General features: G+C 29.8%; 1 protein-coding gene across 3 annotated transcripts in view; it reads left to right on the top strand.

Annotated features, from left to right (window-relative positions):
* LOC122505993 (small integral membrane protein 14) overlaps positions 1-24,330 on the top strand; it is a 39,991-nt gene extending 15,661 nt beyond the window's left edge. For 2 of the 3 annotated variants that reach the window (XM_043617928.1, XM_043617927.1), the window contains exons 2-5: positions 17,874-17,981; positions 18,330-18,384; positions 18,526-18,668; positions 22,604-24,330. In XM_043617928.1, coding sequence (XP_043473863.1) covers positions 17,907-17,981; positions 18,330-18,384; positions 18,526-18,668; positions 22,604-22,645 — 315 coding nt within the window. In that variant the 5' untranslated portion in view covers positions 17,874-17,906 and the 3' untranslated portion in view covers positions 22,646-24,330. Of the gene's footprint in view, positions 1-10,782; positions 11,022-17,873; positions 17,982-18,329; positions 18,385-18,525; positions 18,669-22,603 lie in introns of all 3 variants that reach the window. The other variant, XM_043617929.1, reaches the window with a different exon arrangement.
* The last annotated feature ends 457 nt before the right edge of the window (positions 24,331-24,787 follow it).

The following is a 24,787-nucleotide window of genomic DNA, read 5'->3' as shown; positions in this document are numbered from 1 at the left end:
TGGGATTTGATATGGTTTTATGCATAGATGAACTGTTCAAATTCCCCATGTCTATTCCTAACTAAAATCCTGTCTCAATTTCCCATATGGTTTGACATGGGAAACCACATGGTAAACCACGTGGTTTCCTTCATGGAAGTAGGGTTTTACATGGTTTTTGACATAGGATCCCATGTGGTTTCCCATGTGGTTTCCCATATGGGGATTTTCAATAGGGAAATGACAAGAGACATTTTTTTAGATTTTTTAAAGAGAAACAATTTTTATTTAAGAAATTTTTGAATATCTAATGTTTTTTTTTTAGAAAAATGATGTTTTTCTTTAAAAAAAATTGAAAAAATTTTTTTTCTCTTGTACCAGAATCGGGCACAATTTAAATTATTATGGAAGATATTCTTCCCTATGAACACAATTTCCAAAAAAATTTTGAGCAAAAAAAAGGTGGGGTTTTTGAATAAATTCAATTTAAAGTTTTTTTGAATAATGACCGCCATTTTGTTATTTTTTAGTATTTTTTAAATTTTCCAACGGATTTGGAAAGTCGAGCAAATACCCTTTTAGACGCAAAAAAATTATCCTAATAAATTTTTAGATGCAATAAATTATCCTAATTACTTCAAAAGTTACAACACTTTAAACATTTTCGCCCCCAATTTTTCAAGAAAAGAAGTTTCCGTTTTTCAAACTTCAAACCCTTATATCTTTGAAAAAAAATTTTTTTAGCAAAATAAAAAAATTCGTGTCGTCTAAAATTCTTTGTAAAACAATATTTTAAAAGTGAAAATGAGTTTCACAACCTAACATATTTAGCCTGCCTGATTTGAAATGAATTCGGTCAGGTACATAATATTAAAATCACTCATAGCTATAATAGTAATTTAATTATAGTACATTGTGCAACGAGGACGCAAAGCGCAAGTTTCTCGTCCGAGCTTGATTTTGCAGTACGAGGCAAAGCCGAGTACTGTAAACAAGCGAGGACAAGAAATGCGTGCGTCCGAGGTACACACGACATTTTATACAAAAGCGAGAATGTAATCCGCGGTTACTCGGTGCGTTTTGAGAGGTAAAGCATGGCTTTGCGTCTCAAAAACGCGCCGAGAAAGCGGGGATTACATACTTGTTTTGTATAAAAACAATTATATTCATTGCAATGTATGAGATAGAGCTGTTGTAAAACTGATGTAAAATTGTTTTTTAGACTTTTTTATTGTGCTCGTCGACCACAATTCAGCACAAATTTTATTTTTTCGAAATTTTGATTTTTGGAAAATATTCAAAAAATTTTAGAGTAAAAAAATGTGATTTTCTTGAATAATTATTAACTTTTTGAAAAATTGTTATAAACCTTTTTTATTGTGCTCGCTGAGCACAATTCAGCACAAGTTCTATTTTTTCAAAATTTTGATTTGTGAAAAATGGTAGTATAAAAGAAATTTTTTTTAATTTTTAAAAATATTTAAATTTTTTTTCTAGCATAATATTTGTTATTGTTTGCTAGGTGTAGCACAATTTTTGTTTTTTAGTTCAATCAAAATTTTGTTGAGAAAAAATTGCAGAGGTGCGATTTTTAAAATGTGACAAAAATGTCTCTAAAAGAATCTATTTTAAAATATTTTTTTTCTAAATCTTTTAATTTGGTGAACGTTAAAAACATTAAGAACCGCAAGCATAACTTTATATTCTAAAACAAGCGCATTGATGCTTATAAGAAAAAATAATATAGTTCTCTGTTTTGTATCATTCCATAGAAATTAATTTTCGATCAGATTCTTCAAAAAATATATTTGACTGTCATAAAAATGAGAGAACATAATAAGTTATTTATTTAAACTATTAATTAATTAACCAAAATAATTTGAATGTTTCTTTATTCATTTATTTTTTCTGTCCCTCACACTTCAGAGTCTTTTCAAAGAATCAATTTAGGATTTTAATGTTAATGTTTATATAAAATTAATAATATAAAAAGAGTGCATATGCGAAAATTTCTGTGTCCAATTCTACACTTCAAATTAAATAATAAAAACATTAAAATTCAATCTTTTACGTCCGAGAAATAGTAATTATAGTGAAGGAGAATGAAACGAAAACTATTTGTCCGAATGTTTTCGTTTTATTCTCCTTCAAAAACATTAAAAACATAAAATTTTATTTAAATAGTAAAATTAATGTTATTGCTTTATTTAAAAATAACTTTATAATAAACATTTATTTACAAAACACATAGGGGAGCGTGGGGCAATAGGAGCTTGCGGGTAATGAGAGCTTTTAAATTTCATGTACTTAAAAGCCTAAAGGTACACTCTCACCTTACTGCCTGCCTGCCTGCGCAGGCAGACGCCATAAGAGTGTGAGAGCTAAAAACATTTAATTTGAATTTTCTGACTCTCTTACTCTTATGTGTTACCATGTCAACCTGCAGGCAGGCAGGCAGGCAGGCAGTAGGAGCTGTGCTAGCGCCTTTAAAATTCGCTGCAATTCCTAGAAAATCTTCGACAACCTTTGTTTATGTCATTCGAAAACAAACGATCACATTTTTGACAAATTTTTAGTAGGGGAGAGTAGGCTACATTGAACCAGGTTTTTTATAAAGTCCAAGAACTAATTAAATTTTACAAATTTTGATCAGGTTTTTGTATAAAAATAAAACTGAAGTACTCTTTCAGTTAATACACACGTTATAAATACAAATTATTATGATTAAATAATGAAATTTAATTTTTCTCTAATCAGTTACACTTTGGGATCATCCATAAACCACGTAGCTCCGATTTTTGAACTTTTCGACCCCTCCCCTCCCCCACGTAGCTTAACGTAGCATATTACCGAACCCCCTCCCCCCCTACCTAATGGAACGTAGCTTTTTTCTTTTTTTGAATATTAAAATCTCTTTTCTAAAAATAATCAATAAAATCGTATTGAAACATAGTAAACAATATTAAATGTTTTTAAATCACAGTTTATTTTTTTCTTTTGACAAGTAAGAGTTTGATACAAGACTAATTCTTAATTTTAATCAATATATATATATATATATATATATATATATATATATATATATATATATATATATATATATATATATATGTATATTTTTTCATCACTATATATATATTTATAGTATATTTATTCCACATGAAAAGGGCCTATATTGTCGGTTCTAGTTTTCGAGATAATCGCAATTTAGTAATTTTGGAGCAAAATCTTAATTTTTAAAAATTTTTTATTATCAATCTACATGTTTTAACAAGTCGAATTATGCGGTTTTCATTAATTTATCGATAATTTAACTGTTTGATTTCATTGGTTCTTTAGAAAAATGAAAAGGGCCCATTTTGGCGGTCATTTGCAAAAGTAATCCGTATTTTAAAAAATGGTGGTGTGGAAAAAATTTTAAATCTCTTGATTTTTCATCTTTAAGGTGTCCTGGACTGTAAACAATTCTTATCTGAATAACTTTCCAGAAGAACCAGTGATATTGATGTTAGAGTCTTTTTTTCGTAATTGTCGAAATGAAAATTTGGATATTACGTTAATTTTTTCATAATAGAAACTGTCAAAAATTTTTAAATAAGTTATCTAATATCTATTCTTTTTCTTCAAATGACACAATAAAATTGTACCTAATCATTAATCTTGTAAAAAAATGGTTCTTTAATAGAAAAACTGTCCTTTTTAGAAAAAAAAAAGTTTTTCGTATTTTCAAAATTAAGAGGGGGGGATGGTTTTAAAAATTTAAAACCTGTTGGTTTTTTATCTTCAAGGTAACCGTTTTTCTCGAAATGAGGTTTTTGGCGTTCTAAACTTTTAAATTCCGTAACTCAGCGAATTTTTAACCAAAAAAGTTCTAAGACCACTCAAAATTTTCCAAATTTTGCCAGGAATACGCCCATATAGATAACTCCAATAGTGCCAAAATGGGCCCTTTTCATGTGGACGTCCACATATATCTCTGAAATTGACTTTCGAGCTGCCCGCGTAATTTCAAAAAAATGTATGTCAAATAAAAATACAAAGCTACGTTGCTCAGACTCAAAATCCTCCCTCCCCCCATGTGGTCTAACGTAGCACATTACCGAACCTTCTCCCCCCCCCAAAGCAGGCTACGTGGTTTATGGATGGTCCCTTTTCTTATTTTGAAGAATGTGAGTCTACATTGAACCACCTCAAATAATACACTACAATTTACTTCGAAAATAATATTTCCACTTGCACATTGTAAAAGATGTTATTTTCCACTCAAAAAAATAGAAAATTGTTATTTAATTGTTATTACTTGTTAATATAGGAGATTAATATATTTCGATGTCAGGTTAGGTAGGAAAAGTGACAGTTTTGAGTTTATCTCGTTCACAATTGTGATGAAAGCATGTCTTCGAGTAGTTTTATTACTAATTAGTAGAGCAGACAAATTTACCACTCTTAAAATTGAAAATTCCTTGCTTTTTCGGGTGGTTCAATGATTCCGCACTCACTGTATACACATGACATTTACAACAAAAATTGTTTATAATAAATTTATGTACGATTTAAAATTCTTTATCACATCGGTATATTGAAGTTGACACCCTAAGCAAAATAAATCACAAGTTTACTAATTTTATAAAATTCCTATTTCAATAAAAAAAACATCATTATAATTCTACAAAATTTTTTGTTTTGTATGTGAAAAACAGTTTTTTTAGTTTTTCTTTGTAAATAATAAACCTATGTGCTGGAAATTTTTGGACATAGTCTGCTTCGGAAATACTAACTTATATATTGAATAAAAAAAATTTCACTCATTCATTTCTCAGAAAATTGAAGTGGTTCACTGTTGACGCTGGTTCAATGTAGCCTACTCTCCCCTAAACACAAGGACTTTTTTTTGAAATTTTTTTTTGAAATTTATTACTTTCTTTTTTTAAGTTTCTAATTAAACATAATTAAAGGTAAATAACGAAATGAGTAGAAAATGATCAAAACAATGTATTATTATAGAGATAATTTGGTTTTTTTAAATAATTTTCCTTAAGGGGCTCCAATTCCCCCACGTTCCCCTAAATATGTGTCCTGACGCGGTGAAAGGGACCTTACGTCCAACAAAAATTAACTTTGAGATATTAATACAATTCTATTTAGATTCTTTCAATCAATAAAACGGCATTAATAACTCAAAATTAATTTTTTTGGGCGTAAGGTCCCTTTCATCGTGTCAGGACACATATATTCATCTTTCTAAAAGCACTCTCAACTCACTAATAATGCAACTTTTTGTGCTCTTATCTGAATTGGGGATTTTTAAAGTTAATTTATGTATTTTAAAAAGCACATTCTCCGATTTTTTTACTAAAAATATGAATTAGAATAAATTAAAGTTTTATTGTAAACATTTTATAATGCACTATTTGTCAAATAAAGTTTTATCTTAATATTTTAGATGAAATTTGTAGTAAATGCAGCAATCGTAATAATACAGACAATCACCCTATTTTGTGCCCGCGAGGTTTCTACACTGAAAAAAATGCCTAAACGATTTGAGCATCCATTATAGCATTAAGGTTACTTTAACTAGGAATCTTGATTATATTGACAAATTTAGTGCTGTTGTAACCAGGATTCCTAGTTAAAGTAACCAAAATTCTTAGTGGAACAAACTGAAAAACCAGGATTCTTTGGGGCTGTTTTGTGTATTTAGAAAAATAAAATATTTTTCAGAAATGTACGTTATGTAGTGAGTAGGAGATTCTGTGTATCGTTTTTATACATTTTTGTCTTACTTCTGAGTCAAAAAACTATAAATAAGGTTTATAGTAAGTGAAATCTTAGTGTTTTATTTTACATTTTGTTGTTTAATATCTATCAACAAATTTAATAGCTCTTTCTTTTTTTAATTTACTCTGGAATATCTACAAAAAAGATTTAATAAAGCAGGAACGATAAAAAATATTTTTATAGAACATTATGAAAAGACAAAGTTCGAACTACAACTCAGATAAAAAATTTCTTTTTATTGCCCAACTCATAGGACTCCTTCAAAAAGATGTCCACAACATATATCAATAGTTGATTTTCTTTTTTCTTTTAATTATGAATTTTAACAAATCGTTGAGTCAAAAAATAGCTATTTGGTGCACAATATTAGCCCAGTTCGACGGTACCATATTATAATTACATTTTATAAATAAAAATGTGATATTAACGATCATTCTGAGTCAAATTGGAAATAATAGAAACAAGAGATGTTTTTTTGACGTTTCGACAGCATGGCTGTTTTCTTCAGAAACGATAAAAGATATTTAAATTATAAAATAAAATACTTACACAAGGAACGTCTTCGTCACAGCGATTATAAAAAGATATTTTAATTAATCTCTTCTTCTCTTCTCTGTATATAAAATAAAAAGATTTCGCCGCCGGATTCAGTGCTCTGAAATTGGCTTCAAATGGCCTCATACCCTCTGAAGTTAGGTTAAATTTGACCTATTTCTTAACCCACAGGTCAAAAAGAGACCCCACTTGGGCCCTCCAAACGGTCGATATCCTAAATCAAAATTTAGGTTCAATTTGACCTGTTTTTTAACCTACAATTCAAAAGAGGGGTTCCAGGGGTTCGGTACCCTAGGTCAAAATTTATGTTACATTATGGACCAACAGAGACCCTGTAATGTCCCCTTTATGAGTAACATTGCGTTACGTCACTAATTTAGGTCAAATGTGATCTATTTTTCGACCTACCGGATAAGAGACCCCGTAATGACCTTTTTATGAGTAATATTGCGTTACGTCAAAATGTATCAATAACCCAGGTGCGAATTTAGGTTGGCCGCCAGAGTTTGAAGGTTGGCCCAAGGTTGGCCTAACTTTGGCAAGCAAAGTTTTGGTTGCCAGAGTTTGCCCAACTTTGGCAAGTAATTGTGCCCACAGTTGGCCCGACTTTGCAAGCCAACCATTAAATGCAGAGTTTAACCATCCGTCGGGCCAACTTTGGCGACAAAGGTTGGCACAACTTATCCAAACGTAGTTTAAAAGACTTTCAGTTTCGGTTGGCCGAACTCTGGGCCACGGTTGGCAAAACTATGTGAAACACAGTTTAATTGACTTACATTATTTTGGTTGGCCGAACTCTGGGCCACGGTTGGCCCGACGGTTGGCAAAACTATGTGAAACGCAGTTTAATTGACTTAAACTTTCTTGGTTGGCCGAACTCTGGGCCACGGTTGGCCCAACGGTTGGCAAAACTCTAGAAACGCAGTTTAAATGACTTAAACTTTCTTGGTTGGCCGAACTCTGGGCCACGGTTGGCCCAACGGTTGGCAAAACTCTGTGAAACGCAGTTTAATTGACTTGATTTTTCTTGGTTGGCCGAACTCTGGGCAACGGTTGGCCCAACGGTTGGCAAAACTCTAGAAACGCAGTTTAAATGACTTAAACTTTCTTGGTTGGCCGAACTTTGCGCCACGGTTGGCCCGACGGTGGGCAAAACTTTGTAAAACACAGTTTAATTGACTTACATTATTTTGGTTGGCCGAACTCTGGGCCACGGTTGGCAAAACTATGTGAAACGCAGTTTAATTGACTTAAACTTTCTTGGTTGGCCGAACTCTGGGCCACGGTTGGCAAAACTCTGTGAAACGCAGTTTAATTGACTTGATTTTTCTTGGTTGGCCGAACTCTGGGCCACGGTTGGCCCAACGGTTGGCAAAGCTTTGTCAAATGCGGTTTAAATGACTTAAACTTTCTTGGTTGGCCGAACTCTGGGCCACGGTTGGCCCGACTGTTGCAGCTTAAATATACATTTTGCGTTATGCACTCCCATGTGAACGTAGCGTAGTGGTCAGTGTATAAGTCTTCGGTGCGTTAGGTTAGGGGTTCGATCCCAGCGAGCGATAGATATTTTCGAAAATGTATGTATGAGATTGTGTTTAATAATAATAGGTAAAGGTTATATCTGATGTTCCCGCTAATAATAACGTGTTAATTGTTTAAATAATGTAGTTTTTTAATAATTTTTTACCTTTGGCTGTTGAAGTTGGCCAAACTTTGAAAATTGTGGTTGGCCCAACTTACGCATCTAAAGTTGTGCCAACTTTGGCGTCAGTCTTTGGACTAACCATTGAAATGTATAGTTGGCACAGCATATGCATTGTAAGTTGGGCCAACTTCCTTATGAGTTGTCGGGCCAACCATCGTCGCCATTAGACGGTCGCCGTTATCATCTGTATGGTTGGCCCAACCTCTGGCACGAGAAGTTGGACCGACTTTGTAAAAGTTGGCCCAACTATGGGCCGACCAAAAAATCGCACCTGGGAAGCCAGAATATAATACAAATTTTTGTATATGTAAATATTGAAAATGTATGTAGGGGAGACTAGGTGCAGTTGTTACAATTTTGATAAAAACAGTTAGGTACTGTGATTAGAGTTTAACTCCAATTTGTTTGGTCAAACGATTAAATCAAAGGTATATTATCTAATTTTAAAAGGCCATAATTAATTTAGCTCTATATCTATTATTTAATTAACTACAAGCATTTGAGTGACAGCGTGTAAATTGTAACAACTGCACAAAGTAAATGTCGGTTGTTACAATACCTGAAATCATCTATAAAATGTCTAAATTGAAGACAAATAATTTTTTATAACCATTTTTATTAATTATTTATAATTTTTGGCTCAACCTAATAGTACGTGACAGTTCCATAGAGATGGCAGCATTAATATTGTTTCGAAATGAAAGAAACTTAAAAAAGTTTTTTTTTCATTAATTTTGGAGACGAATTTAGAAAAACCATGAGATTTTTCATAAAAAATGAGTGTGATTACATTTTTGACAAATAATTTACATTTCAAAAGAATCTGCTGAATTTTGGAAAAAATATCCGTTCTCATTATCACTTGTAACAACTGCACAACAGGTACATTTTTTACAAATATTTTTTTATTTATTGCTTCCTCATAAGGAAGCTTTGCATTCGTGACGATTTTCAATTTTTCAAAAGAAGGTTATATGGACTCATTTTCATCTATAACATATGTATATTCAATTCTGAGCAAATGTCCAGATGTGTGTGTGTGTGTGTGTGTGTGTCACAAAAATTGTGTACAAATTATCTCAAACAAATTTTGATGGATTGTCTTGAAATTTTGCAGGTTTATTGCAGTCATTAATACCTAAAATCTGACACAAGGATTTTCAAAAATATCTAAAAAAAAAAATTTTTATACAATTTTTTTTAAATTCAAAAAAAATTTTTTTTGTATTTTTGTAAATAATTTTTTTATTTGTTAATATTTTAATTAATTATTCTCAAAATTACATTCCTGACAAGAAAACGAATCGATTGATGTATACAAAGTATATTTTTTATCAAAATTTATAAAATTAATAGAAATTTTTCTTTTTCACAAAAAATTCAAATTTTGTATTTTTTCATAATTTATTTAATATTAATATTTTTAAATGATTATTCTATCATAAAAAAAGAAGCAATTTGCATATGATAAATAGAGGTGTGCATTTAATCGAGTCGAACCGAACATTAATCGACTCGACAACAGAAAATTCGAATCATTTCGAATTGCAAAAGTTTGCAAACCGCAATATAATTACATTTAAGGTATTAGTCGCGTGAAATGGTTTTCGTCAGATTTTTTTCAAATTTTGCATACTTATTCCTGAAGTATTTATCTACAGAATGAGACCAATTTCATTAATTTTGACCGTTTCAAAGCTTCAAAAAATGAATTCAAAGTTCATACATTTTGCATGGAGGGAGCACCCAATGCACGTATTGATTTTGTTTAATAATTATTTATATGATAACTAATCGTCAGATTTTGAAATAAAACTACCAAAGTATTCAATGAGATGAAACAAATAAATAAAAAAAACATGACATTTTTTTACCGCGCCAAACTATAAATATATTGACAGAAAGTTAGAAAAATAACTAAATTATATGAATTTTCATACGAACGAATAGAGTGGGGAGTTAAACTATCTCTCTCACTCTCACTGCCCCACTCTAGTAAGCGGCCCGGTAAATTTTTGACCAGAGCCAACTGCGCGACTAATACCTTAATTTATGAATATATCTTGCTGCATCAAAAAGAAATTTCCTTAAGAAGAATGTATGCTTTGACAGTCGAATTCTAATAGTGTGTACCGGACAATAATCGACGGTGCACATCATTATACTTCGACGTCAAACCTCCCGCTCAGATTATCTCACGTGCCGGAAAAATCCCAGGCTAATGGGCGCGAACCAAGTACCCTTGGTCTGCCCACCGAGCCAGGCATTTATCCGACCGAACTAATCTGTCGGTTTACATTTTTTACAATAAAACACTTTATTAAAAAAGTATACACTAAATGTGGACAACCAAGGCAGTTTTTTAAAGCTTAATCCTCATAGAATTGATATTAAAAAAATTTACTTTGTTAAGTATAAAGGTCTATTAATTATTTAAAAAATATCAGGCAGAGAAATATTTACTTTTGATCTCTAAAAACCAATGTGCCTATTTTTTTACTTGTAAAGCTTGCATATCATTTTTAAACATATTGCAGTAAGTTCGTACATAAAAACTAAACATTTTTCTCTTTGGAACCCCATCTCTATAACTAACTGTTTCTGAGATATTCCATTTGTAACAACTGCACAGCGTAACTACCGCACCTAGTCTCGCCTATTATAAGGCATACAAATACGTGTATTTACACGTGTTTTTCAATATGGTAAATAAAGGTTTTTTAATAATATAGATTTTAGATATTTACAATCGTGAAATGTTGCAGATTCTAACTTTTTATATTACGAAGTCGAGAGGACAAAATGAGCTCAATATCCTGTGGGTTACAAAAATATTATAACTTGAAATTTCTTTAATTTAACTAATTGAAGTTCACAATTAAAAAATTTGAATTCTGTGATATTTGATGAAGTAGAAGCTGTTAAAGTTCTCACAAAACATCAAAACCATACTACTGTCGGCACAAAAATTAGAGGCTCCTGACTTTGAAAGCTCTCAAAGCAGGTAATAAAAATCGTAGAGAGTTGAAGCAAAGTGGAATCTGTCGATTTTCGAATTTCTTAGAATCAATTATTTTTACAAATTTTCAAGTGTAGTATATATAACTAATATGAATAGAAACATCATATAAAAAGGACGGTAGTTTGCTACTGTTTTAGAATTGTTAATAATAATATATAATAGATATTAATATTATATATTAATATTAAATAATATTGATTGTATTCGTTGTATTCGTGTAAAAAAAATTTTTTTACCTACTATTCCAATATTAAATAAAATAATAACAATATAATAATAATAAAAATAACACAAGCACACACGAAAAAAATTTCATAACCTCTAGGTTATGAGATTTTTAGGGTCAGACCCCTATATTCCTACGTTTTTGGGGACGCTGAAACAGAATATGACAATTAAATTTTTTTTAATTGTCCATTTTTCCGCTACCACCCCCTTACACCTCCTCACGGGAGTGAGGGGGTTCGCATTTCAGTTTTTAAAAAAAGTAGAGTAGGGTGTTTTTTCCCATGATTTTTGGATCGCTAGAGTCGAAAAAAACCACCAAAAACGAGTTCGTCCTCTTCTTCAGCAGGGTGTGAAGAAGAGGACTACCCCCGGGAGGGGGTTGGAATTTAAATTTTCAGGAAGAGTCGAATAAGGTGCACAACTTTTCCTAAAACCGAATATTTCAAATCTTCCTTAGGGGTAGTAAAGGAGTTCTAGCAGGTGAAGGAGAGAACGAAATTTTTTTATCCCACATGCACAAAAATGACGCTTTTAGATAACTATGACCACAGGGCGTAAAGTCATTCATTTGTTCGACCAGGCCTGTCAGATAACGTGGGTAGGTTGGGTAGTTGTACCCGCACCCGGAATTCAACGGCGTTTTTCTAATAAATACATAAAAGTTCTTTGATACTTTTATTCCAGAAAATTCAAAGCGCAGTGCAGTTTTTGCATTGAGCAAAAAATTCGGTTAATAGATTAGGAAATTCGGTAGGGAATCAAAATATTATAGTAATAATTACGATTCCCTACCGAATTTCCTAACTTCAATGATCTGCCGAGCCTGTGTTCGATCGTATGAAAATGGCGTTCAATTTTACCCTACGGCAAAAATACTAGCTGTTCCCATGCGTTATTCTAGCGCTGGGTCGTCTGTCGTCTGCTATCTAAGTCGACGCTTTTGTGCATTAGGAATAAAAAATATCGTAAGTAACACGGGAATAAAGACTGAAAACAATAAATTTGTTTCAGCGACCCAAAAACGTAGGAATATAGAGGTCTGTCCTCTGGGTCTCGAACTTTTTTTTCTAATATAACATACTGTAAAAGAATATGGTAAAAATATTATTGTTATTTATATTGTAAGAAAACACATACCTTTAAGATGGTGAAAACCAAAAAGTCATAAGGTGATTAGAAGTTTCTTAAAAATTTTTTTAAAGTCAAAAGAAACAAGGGTTAAAATACGAAAAAACTGATTTTTTTTTGTTATTATACAAATTAAAATAACGAAGACGATAATTAATTATTATTTAGAAAAGTTGACAGTTTCTTTGACAACTGTCAACAGTTAAAATTCAAATTTGATATCATATTCGTAATCAGCGGCCTCGAAAACCCTTACAAACATGTGTCGCTTATTTATACTTATTGTTGCTATTTAGAAAACTTAGATTATTTTTTCTATATTTGGGGAGTTTGTTATTAATTTATATAAACAATTATTTAAAAAAATTTCATTAATTGTATGTTTTTTATTTTGATACTGTGATCCACGGTGAAAAAAATAAGCCTAACTTGATTAAAAAATATTAATATTAAAAAAAGTTACAAGGGTTTTTCTAAGTTAAACTTTAACTGCTGTTTTCGCACGTAAGGTCCTTTTTCATAGACCAGGTCACATATACGTATTCCTGCCACGTTGAAATGTGATAAGATAAACAAAATTTTATTTTTAATAAAACATAACTTAATCTACAAGAAAAGAATTTACTGCAGTTTTCAGTTCTTTATTTTTAAATAATATTTTTTTTAAATTATACAAAGTTTCATATGGGGTCGTCCATATACCACGTGGACAGTTTAGGGGGGAGGGGGCATTCGCCAAAAATCCACGATTTTCCACGAGGGGGAGGGGGGGGGGTCAATACAAATGTCAATACAAAAGTTTAATTTTATATCTTTTTTTTCTTTTTATTCAACTTTATTATTAGATTATTATTAGATTGTGATCAGACAATATTTGTAATCCGAAATTTATTTAACTGTCAAAAAAACGCCAAATTGTTTTTTAATTTATATTACAAAATCATTATCGTATAAATGCACAAATATGAATGTATGCAAATTTGACAATTAGGAATACAAAGCAACCTCTACAAACTCTTACAAATTCTAAAAAAAATCATTTTTATTATTGTTTATGTGAAGGCTTAAAGCTATTGGATTTTAGAAAATTTAAGATTTGTTACCGAAGAGATTAAGTATTTCTACTAATATAATAGATAGATAGATAGATAGATAGATAGATATAATTTTATTTGTATAAATATAAATATTGTTACAAAGATTCCAGTCCATCCGACATTCAAGCGCATAAATGAATTAAATTCATACAGTTTTCACTCGTTTATTATAAATGATCGCAATTTTAAGGCATTACTTGTAAAATAATATATATCATTCATTTGTTTCATGGATTTAACACATAGGATATCTTGTAAAGCCTGAGTCTCGTCTAAAGCAGGGTTACAGGATATATAATTCTTAAGAAACTTATTTCTACTAGCTGTATATATCGGGCAATACAGTAGAAAATGACTCAGAGATTCCAGCTGATTGAGATTGCACAGGGAACAAATTTCAGAAGTATCTAAGATGTAGTTATTACCATGAAACGAAATTTTTATTCTCTTTATATATGCTATCCTCAATTGGCCGATCACTCGAGTTTTATGAATAGACATTTTAAAAGTTAAATATTTTTCAATTGAATTTAGTTGGCTTATATGTCTATAGATGGGGTTGTAAGCAGAATTAATACATTTTTCAATTATTGAACTTCTTAGATTATTTTCCCAGGCGGTTAACACCATCTGGGAAGTTTCCTGAATATTATTATTGTTATAAGAATCCTGCTTTTGCCATAAATGCAAAAGTCCAACTTGTTCGAAGAGTGCCCTGATCTGCGAGACCCAGTTATACTGAAAGCCTATTCTACTTCTTTATCCAATTCATATAATCTATTATAGCACTTTTTTGGCAAACGATCATTTGACATTTTCAAAATGCGAATCCACCAGCGCATTGCACGCTTCACTACTTCAAATCTAGTTGGAAGAGATCCTGTTTCTAACAGTACAAAATTAGTAGGTGTATTTTTTGGCCAATTTTATAGTCCTTTTAAAAATTTGATCTGTACAGTGTCTATTTCGTCAAAATATCGCAGGCGGCCCATGTTTCCGCATCGTACAGTGTCACAGAGTTTATAATTGAAGAAAGTAAAGTTTTTACAGAATCCCATGATACTAATATAATAATTGAAGATATATTGCTGCCAAAGTCCTCTCCATAATACTAAAAATGGTATTTACCTATTTAATAATATTTTAAGATAATTTAATCTTTATTGAATTTTAAAGAAGTTTGTTATAAAAAAATTTAAGGAATTTTTTAATTGTATTTCTTATTAATTATCTTTTTATTATTCACTATTTTAAAATAAAAAACCCGATTGTTCACGTGGACAATCAGGGGGGGAGAGGGGTTCGTCAAAAATCCACGATTGTCCACGAGGGGGACGGGGGGGGTCAAAAAGTGTCTAAAAAGTGTCCACGTGGTATATGGACGACCCCTATTAACATTTTTACTTGTTAAACTAATACTACTAATATTTATGTAATATAAAATTTTATTAATTAAAATATATGAGTGGTTCTCCACATAGCATATGAAATTTCATGTCCTTTATGTTCTCTTATGTTATTTTTATTTATAACTTCCTAATTAGATTTTTAATTTAATTTCAAGCCAAATAGTTAAGGGGAAACCTGTTCATCATTTTCGTATTGTCTAGAAAGTGTTTAAATAAATATAATATCAAAGCGGTTTATAAAAATGTTATTTTTTAAATATTTCTTCTATGTTTACAAATAACAATTTCTCTATTCTTTAAGGGGGGGTCCTACTTTACATGGTTGAAAAAATAAATGTTTTTTGCTTATCTGCAGGAAATATATCCAAGAATATGTAGGGTGATATGGGGTGATGTGCAACGTTTTTTTTCGTTAGACGAAAAACATGTCAAATAATTAAATTTTTAAATATTTCCAAATTGAATGACTTAGAGGCATTATAATAGAATATTCCTACATTATTAGATTTTCAGAATTTTAAATTTTTTCTACAAATTTTTCGCTTTTTCAAAAACGTCTGTTTTTTGTATTTTCCAAAAAAGTTGGGGTGATGTGCAACACCAGTAAAATTCATGTATGTAATGCATAAATATCGATGAAAATCTCTTTAATTATTAATTTTAGGCTTTTTCAATGCAAACTAATCGAAATCTGCCAAAAAAATTTACTAAGGTATAGTTGACCTATAAAAAGTGGAGATTTCACCAAAGAAAAAAAAATTTTTTTGTTTAATTTTTTATTTATTCATAACTGAATAAGGAATGTAATTAAAGGAAAATAACTAAGAATTTTTTATTCATCATGTGAATCGCAGTTATGTCACGTAAAAAGTAGTTATGTCCACCCCGAAAAAAAGTGTTGCACATCACCCCAAATATGATATTTTGCGAAAAATGATTTGTACGCAATACAATGCAATGGAAACACAAAATATAAACAGATATTTAAAAACACTTAAAAAACCAACAATAAACACATTCTTATCTATAAAATAAATGTTCAATATCGAACTGTAGATCAGAAATCGGCGGTGTTGCAATGGTCCCCAATGTTTCACATCACCCCAAATCACCCTACCTAAAGTTTTAAAGACCAATCTTAAGTGTTTTTTAAGTTTTTTATTGATTTTTGGCGAGTGCAAACCAAACCAAACGAATATGGTTGTCAAATAACCCCGAGCTTAGGTTGAAACCTTAGCTGTAAAATACTGGTGGGCAGAAATGACAGAAAACGCCTTGACCGAATTTAATGAATGACGGCTTGTTTTACTCAGTATTAATCCCTCTTCTACTTAAACTAAAAAAATTTCGAAAAAATTTTTAACAATTTTGACAACCAATTAAAGTCATTATTTTTTTCAAAAAAAATTATTTTTTTGTTTTATCAATCAAAATATTAGAATTTCACCATTTCTTTTAAATTTTTTCAGTTCAAATAGAAACTACATATGTGAAATTAAAAATTTTTCTTTGATTTTATATTTCTGACAAGAATTGCGCTCTCTACAGTGTCCACTGTTTAAGTCAAGAAGTGCACCATCGTCAACAATTAATTTTAACTTGTCTTCTTTTTAATATTTTATGTCAAAAAAATGCTTAAAAATACTTCAAATATATACAAAAACATCCCAAAAAGCCCGGAGGTCTAAGTTAATTTTTTCCTTTTTAAAAAAATTCTTAGAAAAGCGCTATTTTAATAATATAAAGTAGGATCCTCCCTTAATAAAAACAAGAATTAACTTTTCTAAATAAATTAGCTTCGACAAAAATTAAACTAAATAAAGATAATACGTGGACATGATTTCATGTATATCGACAGCACAGCCATCCTTTTAAAATAATTCAGAAACCTGATTTTTCAGAAAAATATTTTTCGAAATCAATTAATAATTTCAAAATTATCAAAGAACTCAGAAAAAGTGAGAAATGATTCGGATAGATTGTTAACTTCTTCCTTTAATATTAAAATCTTAAAGCTGTCCTGAATTAATAAAAATTCTCATTTGAATAACTTTCCAGAAGAACCAAAGATATTGTTGTTACACTGAGAAAACTGGATAGTCAAACTTAGAGGGTTAGGTTTTGAGTGTTAAGCCTGATTCTCTGGATAGTTAACTTTTCCCTCCGAGTTAGTCAAATTAATCATCGGAGTGTCTATTTATCCCTCCGAGATGGTTACGAAAAACTTAACCTCAAATATAGTCTGTTTGTCCCAATACTCCAGTTTTCTCCGTGTAATCTTATTGTTATTGGTCTTTAATTTCGGTTTTCTCTAAATGAGGTTTTTGGCATTCTGAACTTTGAAATTCTGTAACTCAACGAATGTACATATTTAGTAACATTTTAACAACAAATTCTCAAGTAAAAATATTTTAGTGATTCCGAATTTTAGTACTGGAAATTGATGATAATCATAAGAAAGCTATATGTGTCGCGACACGAGAAAAGGGACCTATCGTTAAAAAAATCGATTTTGAGATTATGGTGCTATTCGACAGATTATTCTTTGCTCTTTCACGTGAAAAAATCAAAAGTTGAAAAACTTAAATAGTGTTAATAATATAAAGCCCGAAAGTTAAGCATGTACGCGTAAATACACGGGTTTTCTGCGCATGGCGTCGCTTTAAACGCTCTCCCTGTAAAATTCTCTTTTGCGGCGATAGGTCCCTTTTCTCGTGTCGCGTCACATATATTAGTGAACACGATCCTAACTGATTGACTGATCAAAAATCGAAAAATAAAATTGCATTATAATTTGTGAGGTTGCGGCTGTTGCCGGTACTAGGATTTTTTGAAAATGTCGAAAATTTATTTTTTTACGCGGTTTTTCGTGTACACGCACTTATCTGATTTTTTATTTAAAAACATAAAAATGTGAAGTTGTATTATTTGTCTGACACTTGCTTATAATTATAGTATTATATTTTTTGCAGTTTGCATCTTGTAGAAAAAGGAAATCAATAACAATGAGCAATGAGGATTTTGATCCATGCGAATGCATGTTTAATCATCATTTAGCAATGCAACGTCTTTTATCGTTTGTAAGTCGAGAAGAGAAAATATGTATTATTTAGAGCACGCGATAATTATTTTTTATGTATTTTACTTATAAAATTGATATAAAGTTTTTTAAAACATCATCACCAAGTTAACAAATACAGATTGTTTATTTAAATCACTGTTTTGTAATATAACTGTATTTCTTATTACGTAACGAATTGTGAAACAAATTTTTTTTGTTTCGCGAATTGCGAAATTTTTTTCACATTTGTTATTTTTATTATTAATATTTTATTTTTTTAACCTCATTACTTATCCTTTATTTATTTTCGATTTTATGGGATAATTTTATTTTTAATTTATAACGTGTTATTCAATTTATTTTTTAGTTGCGGCAAAATCAGGGTTACTGCACTGACAATGAATGTCTTTCCGTTTCGAGGTGTACGTATATTTTAAATAATAAATTTACACATTTTAATAAATAGAAGACTAAGAAGGATGAAATTCTTTTCTAAAGAAGGTTGTGAAAGTTTCAGCACTATTTTTTTAATGAATTAAGAATTTTATACTTTATAATTTTAGTGCCTGGACCGTCAAATTCACCAAGCGACAATTTCTTTATGTTGTTTGTGATGCTTGGAGTGATGATTATTATATTCGCATTGAGGCCAAAATCTCTCAGACGGAAGCAACAAGATAAAATGAAAGTCTCTCGTGATAGATCTGTGAGTCGCCTTGATTTTCACATTTTACTATTCAAAAATTCTTTTCATTTTATTTATTCCTTTTTACTTTTCTTTTCTCTCATTTTAAATAGTCTGCATTTCATTCATAGAAGTAGACGATTCATGTCAAGATTTTCTAAATTATTATTATTCCTCCATACATCGTTAAATCTTCCTACACAGCATATTATCTTGTTGTAAGCTTCCCTTGGGCTTACTAGCGATATTCGTCAAGTTCGTCAGTGAACTGCTCCCATTTTGTTATGGAACTAAAAAAGATCTAGGGTAAGTGCGGGGGAGATGGCCATAGTTTTTTTAAAGTACTGTAAAAATTATAAATATGCGATTTACGTCTAAACTTTTATTGATAATTAAACATTAAGCACTTAACTTTAAAGTAACGAAAAATAAAATAAAATATTTTCATAGGAACAATCTCGAAATTTACATTTTGTAAAAAGTGCATTATACAAAAGTAAACATCAGCAAAATATTAAATAAATAAAATAATTTTTCCTTTCATTTTTTGTTTATAACGAAGCGTGGGTTATGCACTACTCAATAAAACTTAAAATTAAAAAATCCGTTAAAAAATAACATTACAGCAATAAGAAATCTGAAATTCTCAAATTATTTTGGACCCATGCAAGAAAAATGTAGAAGGATTACGCTTACATTTTCATTATTTTTCAACAATTTGTTGTTTACATTTATTAGTAGTCACAAAAGGTTGAAGAATAGCCCATAATAAGGGACCATCCATAAACCACGTAGCCTGCTTTGGGGGGGGGGGAGAAGGTTCGGTAATGTGCTACGTTAGACCACATGGGGGGAGGGAGGGTTTTGAGTCTGAGCAACGTAGCTTTGTATTTTTATTTGACATACATTTTTTTGAAATTACGCGGGCAGCTCGAAAGTCAATTTCAGAGATATATGTGGACGTCCACATGAAAAGGGCCCATTTTGGCACTATTGGAGTTATCTATATGGGCGTATTCCTGGCAAAATTTGGAAAATTTTGAGTGGTCTTAGAACTTTTTTGGTTAAAAATTCGCTGAGTTACGGAATTTAAAAGTTTAGAACGCCAAAAACCTCATTTCGAGAAAAACGGTTACCTTGAAGATAAAAAACCAACAGGTTTTAAATTTTTAAAACCATCCCCCCCTCTTAATTTTGAAAATACGAAAAACTTTTTTTTTCTAAAAAGGACAGTTTTTCTATTAAAGAACCATTTTTTTACAAGATTAATGATTAGGTACAATTTTATTGTGTCATTTGAAGAAAAAGAATAGATATTAGATAACTTATTTAAAAATTTTTGACAGTTTCTATTATGAAAAAATTAACGTAATATCCAAATTTTCATTTCGACAATTACGAAAAAAAGACTCTAACATCAATATCACTGGTTCTTCTGGAAAGTTATTCAGATAAGAATTGTTTACAGTCCAGGACACCTTAAAGATGAAAAATCAAGAGATTTAAAATTTTTTCCACACCACCATTTTTTAAAATACGGATTACTTTTGCAAATGACCGCCAAAATGGGCCTTTTTCATTTTTCTAAAGAACCAATGAAATCAAACAGTTAAATTATCGATAAATTAATGAAAACCGCATAATTCGACTTGTTAAAACATGTAGATTGATAATAAAAAATTTTTAAAAATTAAGATTTTGCTCCAAAATTACTAAATTGCGATTATCTCGAAAACTAGAACCGACAATATAGGCCCTTTTCATGTGGAATAAATATACTATAAATATATATATATGTATATATATAGTGATGAAAAAATATACATATTTAATAATATATATATAAATATATAAATAAATATATATTAAATATATAATATATAATATATAATTAAATATTAAATATATAATATATATATATATATATATATATATTGATTAAAATTAAGAATTAGTCTTGTCTTGTCTTGTCTTACTTGTCAAAAGAAAAAAATAAACTGTGATTTAAAAACATTTAATATTGTTTACTATGTTTCAATACGATTTTATTGATTATTTTTAGAAAAGAGATTTTAATATTCAAAAAAAGAAAAAAGCTACGTTCCATTAAGTAGGGGGGGAGGGGGTTCGGTAATATGCTACGTTAAGCTACGTGGGGGAGGGGAGGGGTCGAAAAGTTAAAAAATCGGAGCTACGTGGTTTATGGATGATCCCTAAGTGATATTTATTTACAAATTCTGTAAAATATTTGAACTGGCCATCTCCCCCGGACTTACCCCAGATCAATAAAATCTACAGGGATCGTAAAAAAATTCTACAAAAAAGCTAAGTTTCAGGCGTGTAAAGTGGTATGAACCCTAAAAGAATAAGTTGTGCACAGTAGTTTTCTTTAATCGATTCTTTTATCGATGCGCAATACATTTTTTGAACCTAATCTTTGATCTTTATACTATAGCTAACAAAAATTAAGTTGTTAAAAAATTAATATTTTATATTAAATAAAACAGAAAGGTTACTTGTAAGCTTGCAGTGAGCCTTCGATGTAATCTTACATGTAAGCTTACGTTGACCTTAAGGTGTAAGCTTACAATGATCCTACAATGGTTACCTTGAGTTTACTGACGAACTTCACAAAGATCGCTAGTAGGCTCAAGGGAAGCTTACAGCAAGGTATTGTGCTATGTGGGTTATATTAAATTTAAAGGAATTATTTGTAATTTCTAGTAAACAATCATTGGCAAAAAGATGTCTGATCTCTACGTATAGTTCTCTATTCTTATCACTAGATTAGTTTAATTTGTAGAGTTAGTTTTATTTTTTATTTAAATAATTTAAAAAGGTTTCTAATTGTTGCAAAACTCTGTATTTAAAATCCACTTTCGTTTTATAATGGTTAATTATTATAATTATTATTGTATCTTTTAATTTTATAGATTCCTTTGGTTTTCTCATAAGAACTATTATAGAGTAAGGTCGGGAGAGTTATACACTCTTTTTACTTTTTAGTTACACTCTTTTTTATTCCACTGTCAATTTCAAGAAAATTGATAAAAACATTTAATTATTGTAAATTTCTTTAATTTAAACCTTTTTACGTAAGCATGTAAAGCCGTTTTAGTTAAAAATTTTTTTTTTAATTTAAGAGAAAATAACAATTCCGGGAGAAATAAAATTGTCTGGGTGAATTGAAACTTTCTCTTGTTTTAAAATAAATAAAATAAACTGTTTTTTAAACATTTTTTTGCAGATATCTTGTCAAAAAAACTGATCCTACAAATTAAAAAATCAGTCAGAGAAGCAGGCGCAATGCGCCTATATCATAGGGTTTCGTGGCCTAAACCCGTGTAGAAATTGCCATGTTATGGCCTACAGAATGATCAAAAGATCTGGCCCCGATTAGGGCCATGGTTAAGTTTCTACACGGGAAATGACAAAAAAAAATAAATAATAATTTATTTAGAAATTTTTTTTGTACTTAAGATTGAAAATTTTTTTTATTATCATAGTAACGGTTGCCATGGCAACCATTAACATAGCAACGGTTGTTATGTCAACCATTAACATAGCAATGGTTGCCATGGCAACGGTAGTTATGTTGTATTAAGACTTAAAACTTAAGAACTACGGACGGACACCGAAGTCTCGCTATAAGGGTTTTGGCCCTTGGCCACGAAACCCTAAAAACCATACATTGAACATTGCGCTAAAAAACTTTTGGGTCTCGCGTTTTTTGAGATTTCGTTACATTCAAAATATTCAATAAAAACTGATTTCGTCAAAGGTTTTGAATAGATCTTTAATCCACTAAACTAAGAGAAAGCAAATTTCAAAATTTTCAAATTTTTCTCCTTTTCACCTTCCTTCTATATTTTATCTTGTTCGAAGTTTGGCTCTGGCTTTTCCTTTTTTTCTCTAATTTTAATAATTTTTAAATTTCTTTTGAAAAAATATTGTAGGACTCAAATGACGATCCTCCCGCACCTCCACCAATTCACTAAGGACAAAAATTGGCGTTTGTCGAGGATTTTGATTGAAGTTTAAATGTTTGATATATTTGCTCAACGATTAAACTAACAATCAATAAATTTGCATTTGACTGGGACACCAATGGACACAAATATTTAAGAAGTATTACTTTAGCAATACTTCTGGAGGCTGGAAATTAAAAATTTCTAATTTCAACCAAAAAAACGAAAGATATATAGAAAAATAACAAGTTTTTTGATAAATTTTTCATTAAATATTTTTAACAAAAACATATCTTCAAAAGATATTTTGCTAATGAAAATTTGTAAATTTGATATTGCATCGTTTATCAAGATTTGTAAATAGAGAAAAATTTCAACTTTTTTTTTAATTAAGTCATTATTACAGAAAATGACACTAAAATATTCAATTTTTCTTTTGTTTTATTTTAACCATTTTTTAAAAATTGAAATTGTTTTATGTGATTTTAGAATATGAAAATCCAGTATTAATTGGACTAGTCTTCCTGAAATTTTTTAATGATTTCGATATTATTATTATTAATTAAAGAAATTGTTGAATTAACGACAGTTAATATTACTACACTACTACTACTACTACTACTACTACTACTACAACTACTACTAAATAATTCTGGAATTATTTAATTGCTGAAATGAAATTGTCAATTATTGAAATTTATAAAAATTGTTCGTTTATTTTTTCAGTTAGTTTCGAAAAGTTTTGGTGATTCAATCTTCAATGTAATGAATTGATGTATGAAATTATCTATTTTCATAAAATATATATGGGTTAAAATTTATCAAGGCAAAAAAATTTTTCATTTTCAAAAAACAGGGCCAAATTTTGAATTTTTTCAAAAATTTTTTTCTGCATTTGAAAGAACAGAAAAAAACTTCAGAAAACATATAAGACTTTTTAAAGAAAATACTGTGATATAAATGATATAAAATTTGATAATTGATAGTTTCATTATTATATTACTTTGCCAGTAAAAATGCAAAATTTGTAAAGAAAATCATTCCAAAAGTAGGAATTTTACTGTAAAAAGAAATTAATAATTTTAAAAGCTCAAATTTTATTATATAATTTTAACACATTATCAATATTGTATGTAAACTTTCTGGGGCTGGGATGATTTCAGTTCATTTTTTTCAAATCGCCTTTAATAATTATAATAATTAAGTAATATTAGTTTCTAAAAAATTAAGTTTTAATCCAAGGTCTTTCCTTTATTAATTTTATATAAATTATATATTTACCACACAGAATAAAATTAATTATTATTTTTAGAAGGTTGATTTGATTTGTCGTTTTATAAAGTCGACAAGTCTTATATTCAAGTAAACCAAACTTTTTGAAAAAGATTTTCCTTTTCTTGTTTGTGGATAATTATTTCTGCATCATTTCTTCAAACATTTTTTTTAATTTTATTAAAAGGGTATAAAAAATTTTAATAAAGGGTCAATTTAAAATGTAAAAAAATGTATTGAAAAGAAAAATATTTAAAGCAATTTTTATTGTAAGCAAATTAAATAATATAATTTGACTTGCATCGTGCAATAAATGTATAAAAATTTTATAGAATTTTAAATTTGTATGCTTACAACAAATTAGATCTGCTTCAATATATAAAAATCGTCTGAAAATTGTACATTCCTGCACAATATTTTTAATAATAAAGATCTGAACTTTATTATATCTTTTTATTCTCCTATTATAATAGAAGTATTTCAACTTATATAAAACTTAGCCGCCTTCCACAGATATAATAACGATCTACAATTGTGTCTATCGCACTACTATGTCTAATGCTCTAGGAATTTTGAAGGAATCTTACATACTAATAAATTAAAGCATTTGTCGTTCACAAAATTTTGAAAAGTTTAATTTTATAAACACTTTTTCTTACGAAGAATAAAACTTTAAAACTATTGCCAGCATTATAGTGTTTTACGTCCAGAAAGTGTGTATGATATAAAAAAGCTTCAACAGAATAGGTATGTTCTCGTTGCCTGCACTTCTTACACTTTAACACCTAACCTGCACTATTCTGTTCTCTTTGCCGGATGTGACGCAATTTTACCATACATTTCGCTACACTTTCTGCACCTACTCTTGAGGTGGTGTAAAAGTTACACTTAGTGCAGGCA

This window comes from Leptopilina heterotoma, unplaced genomic scaffold, assembly GCF_015476425.1.
Source record: "Leptopilina heterotoma isolate Lh14 unplaced genomic scaffold, ASM1547642v1 Lhet_384, whole genome shotgun sequence".
Classification (NCBI taxonomy): domain Eukaryota; kingdom Metazoa; phylum Arthropoda; class Insecta; order Hymenoptera; family Figitidae; genus Leptopilina; species Leptopilina heterotoma.
Note: the sequence above shows the minus strand (reverse complement) of the source record. Positions and strands in the feature narration are given on the sequence as shown.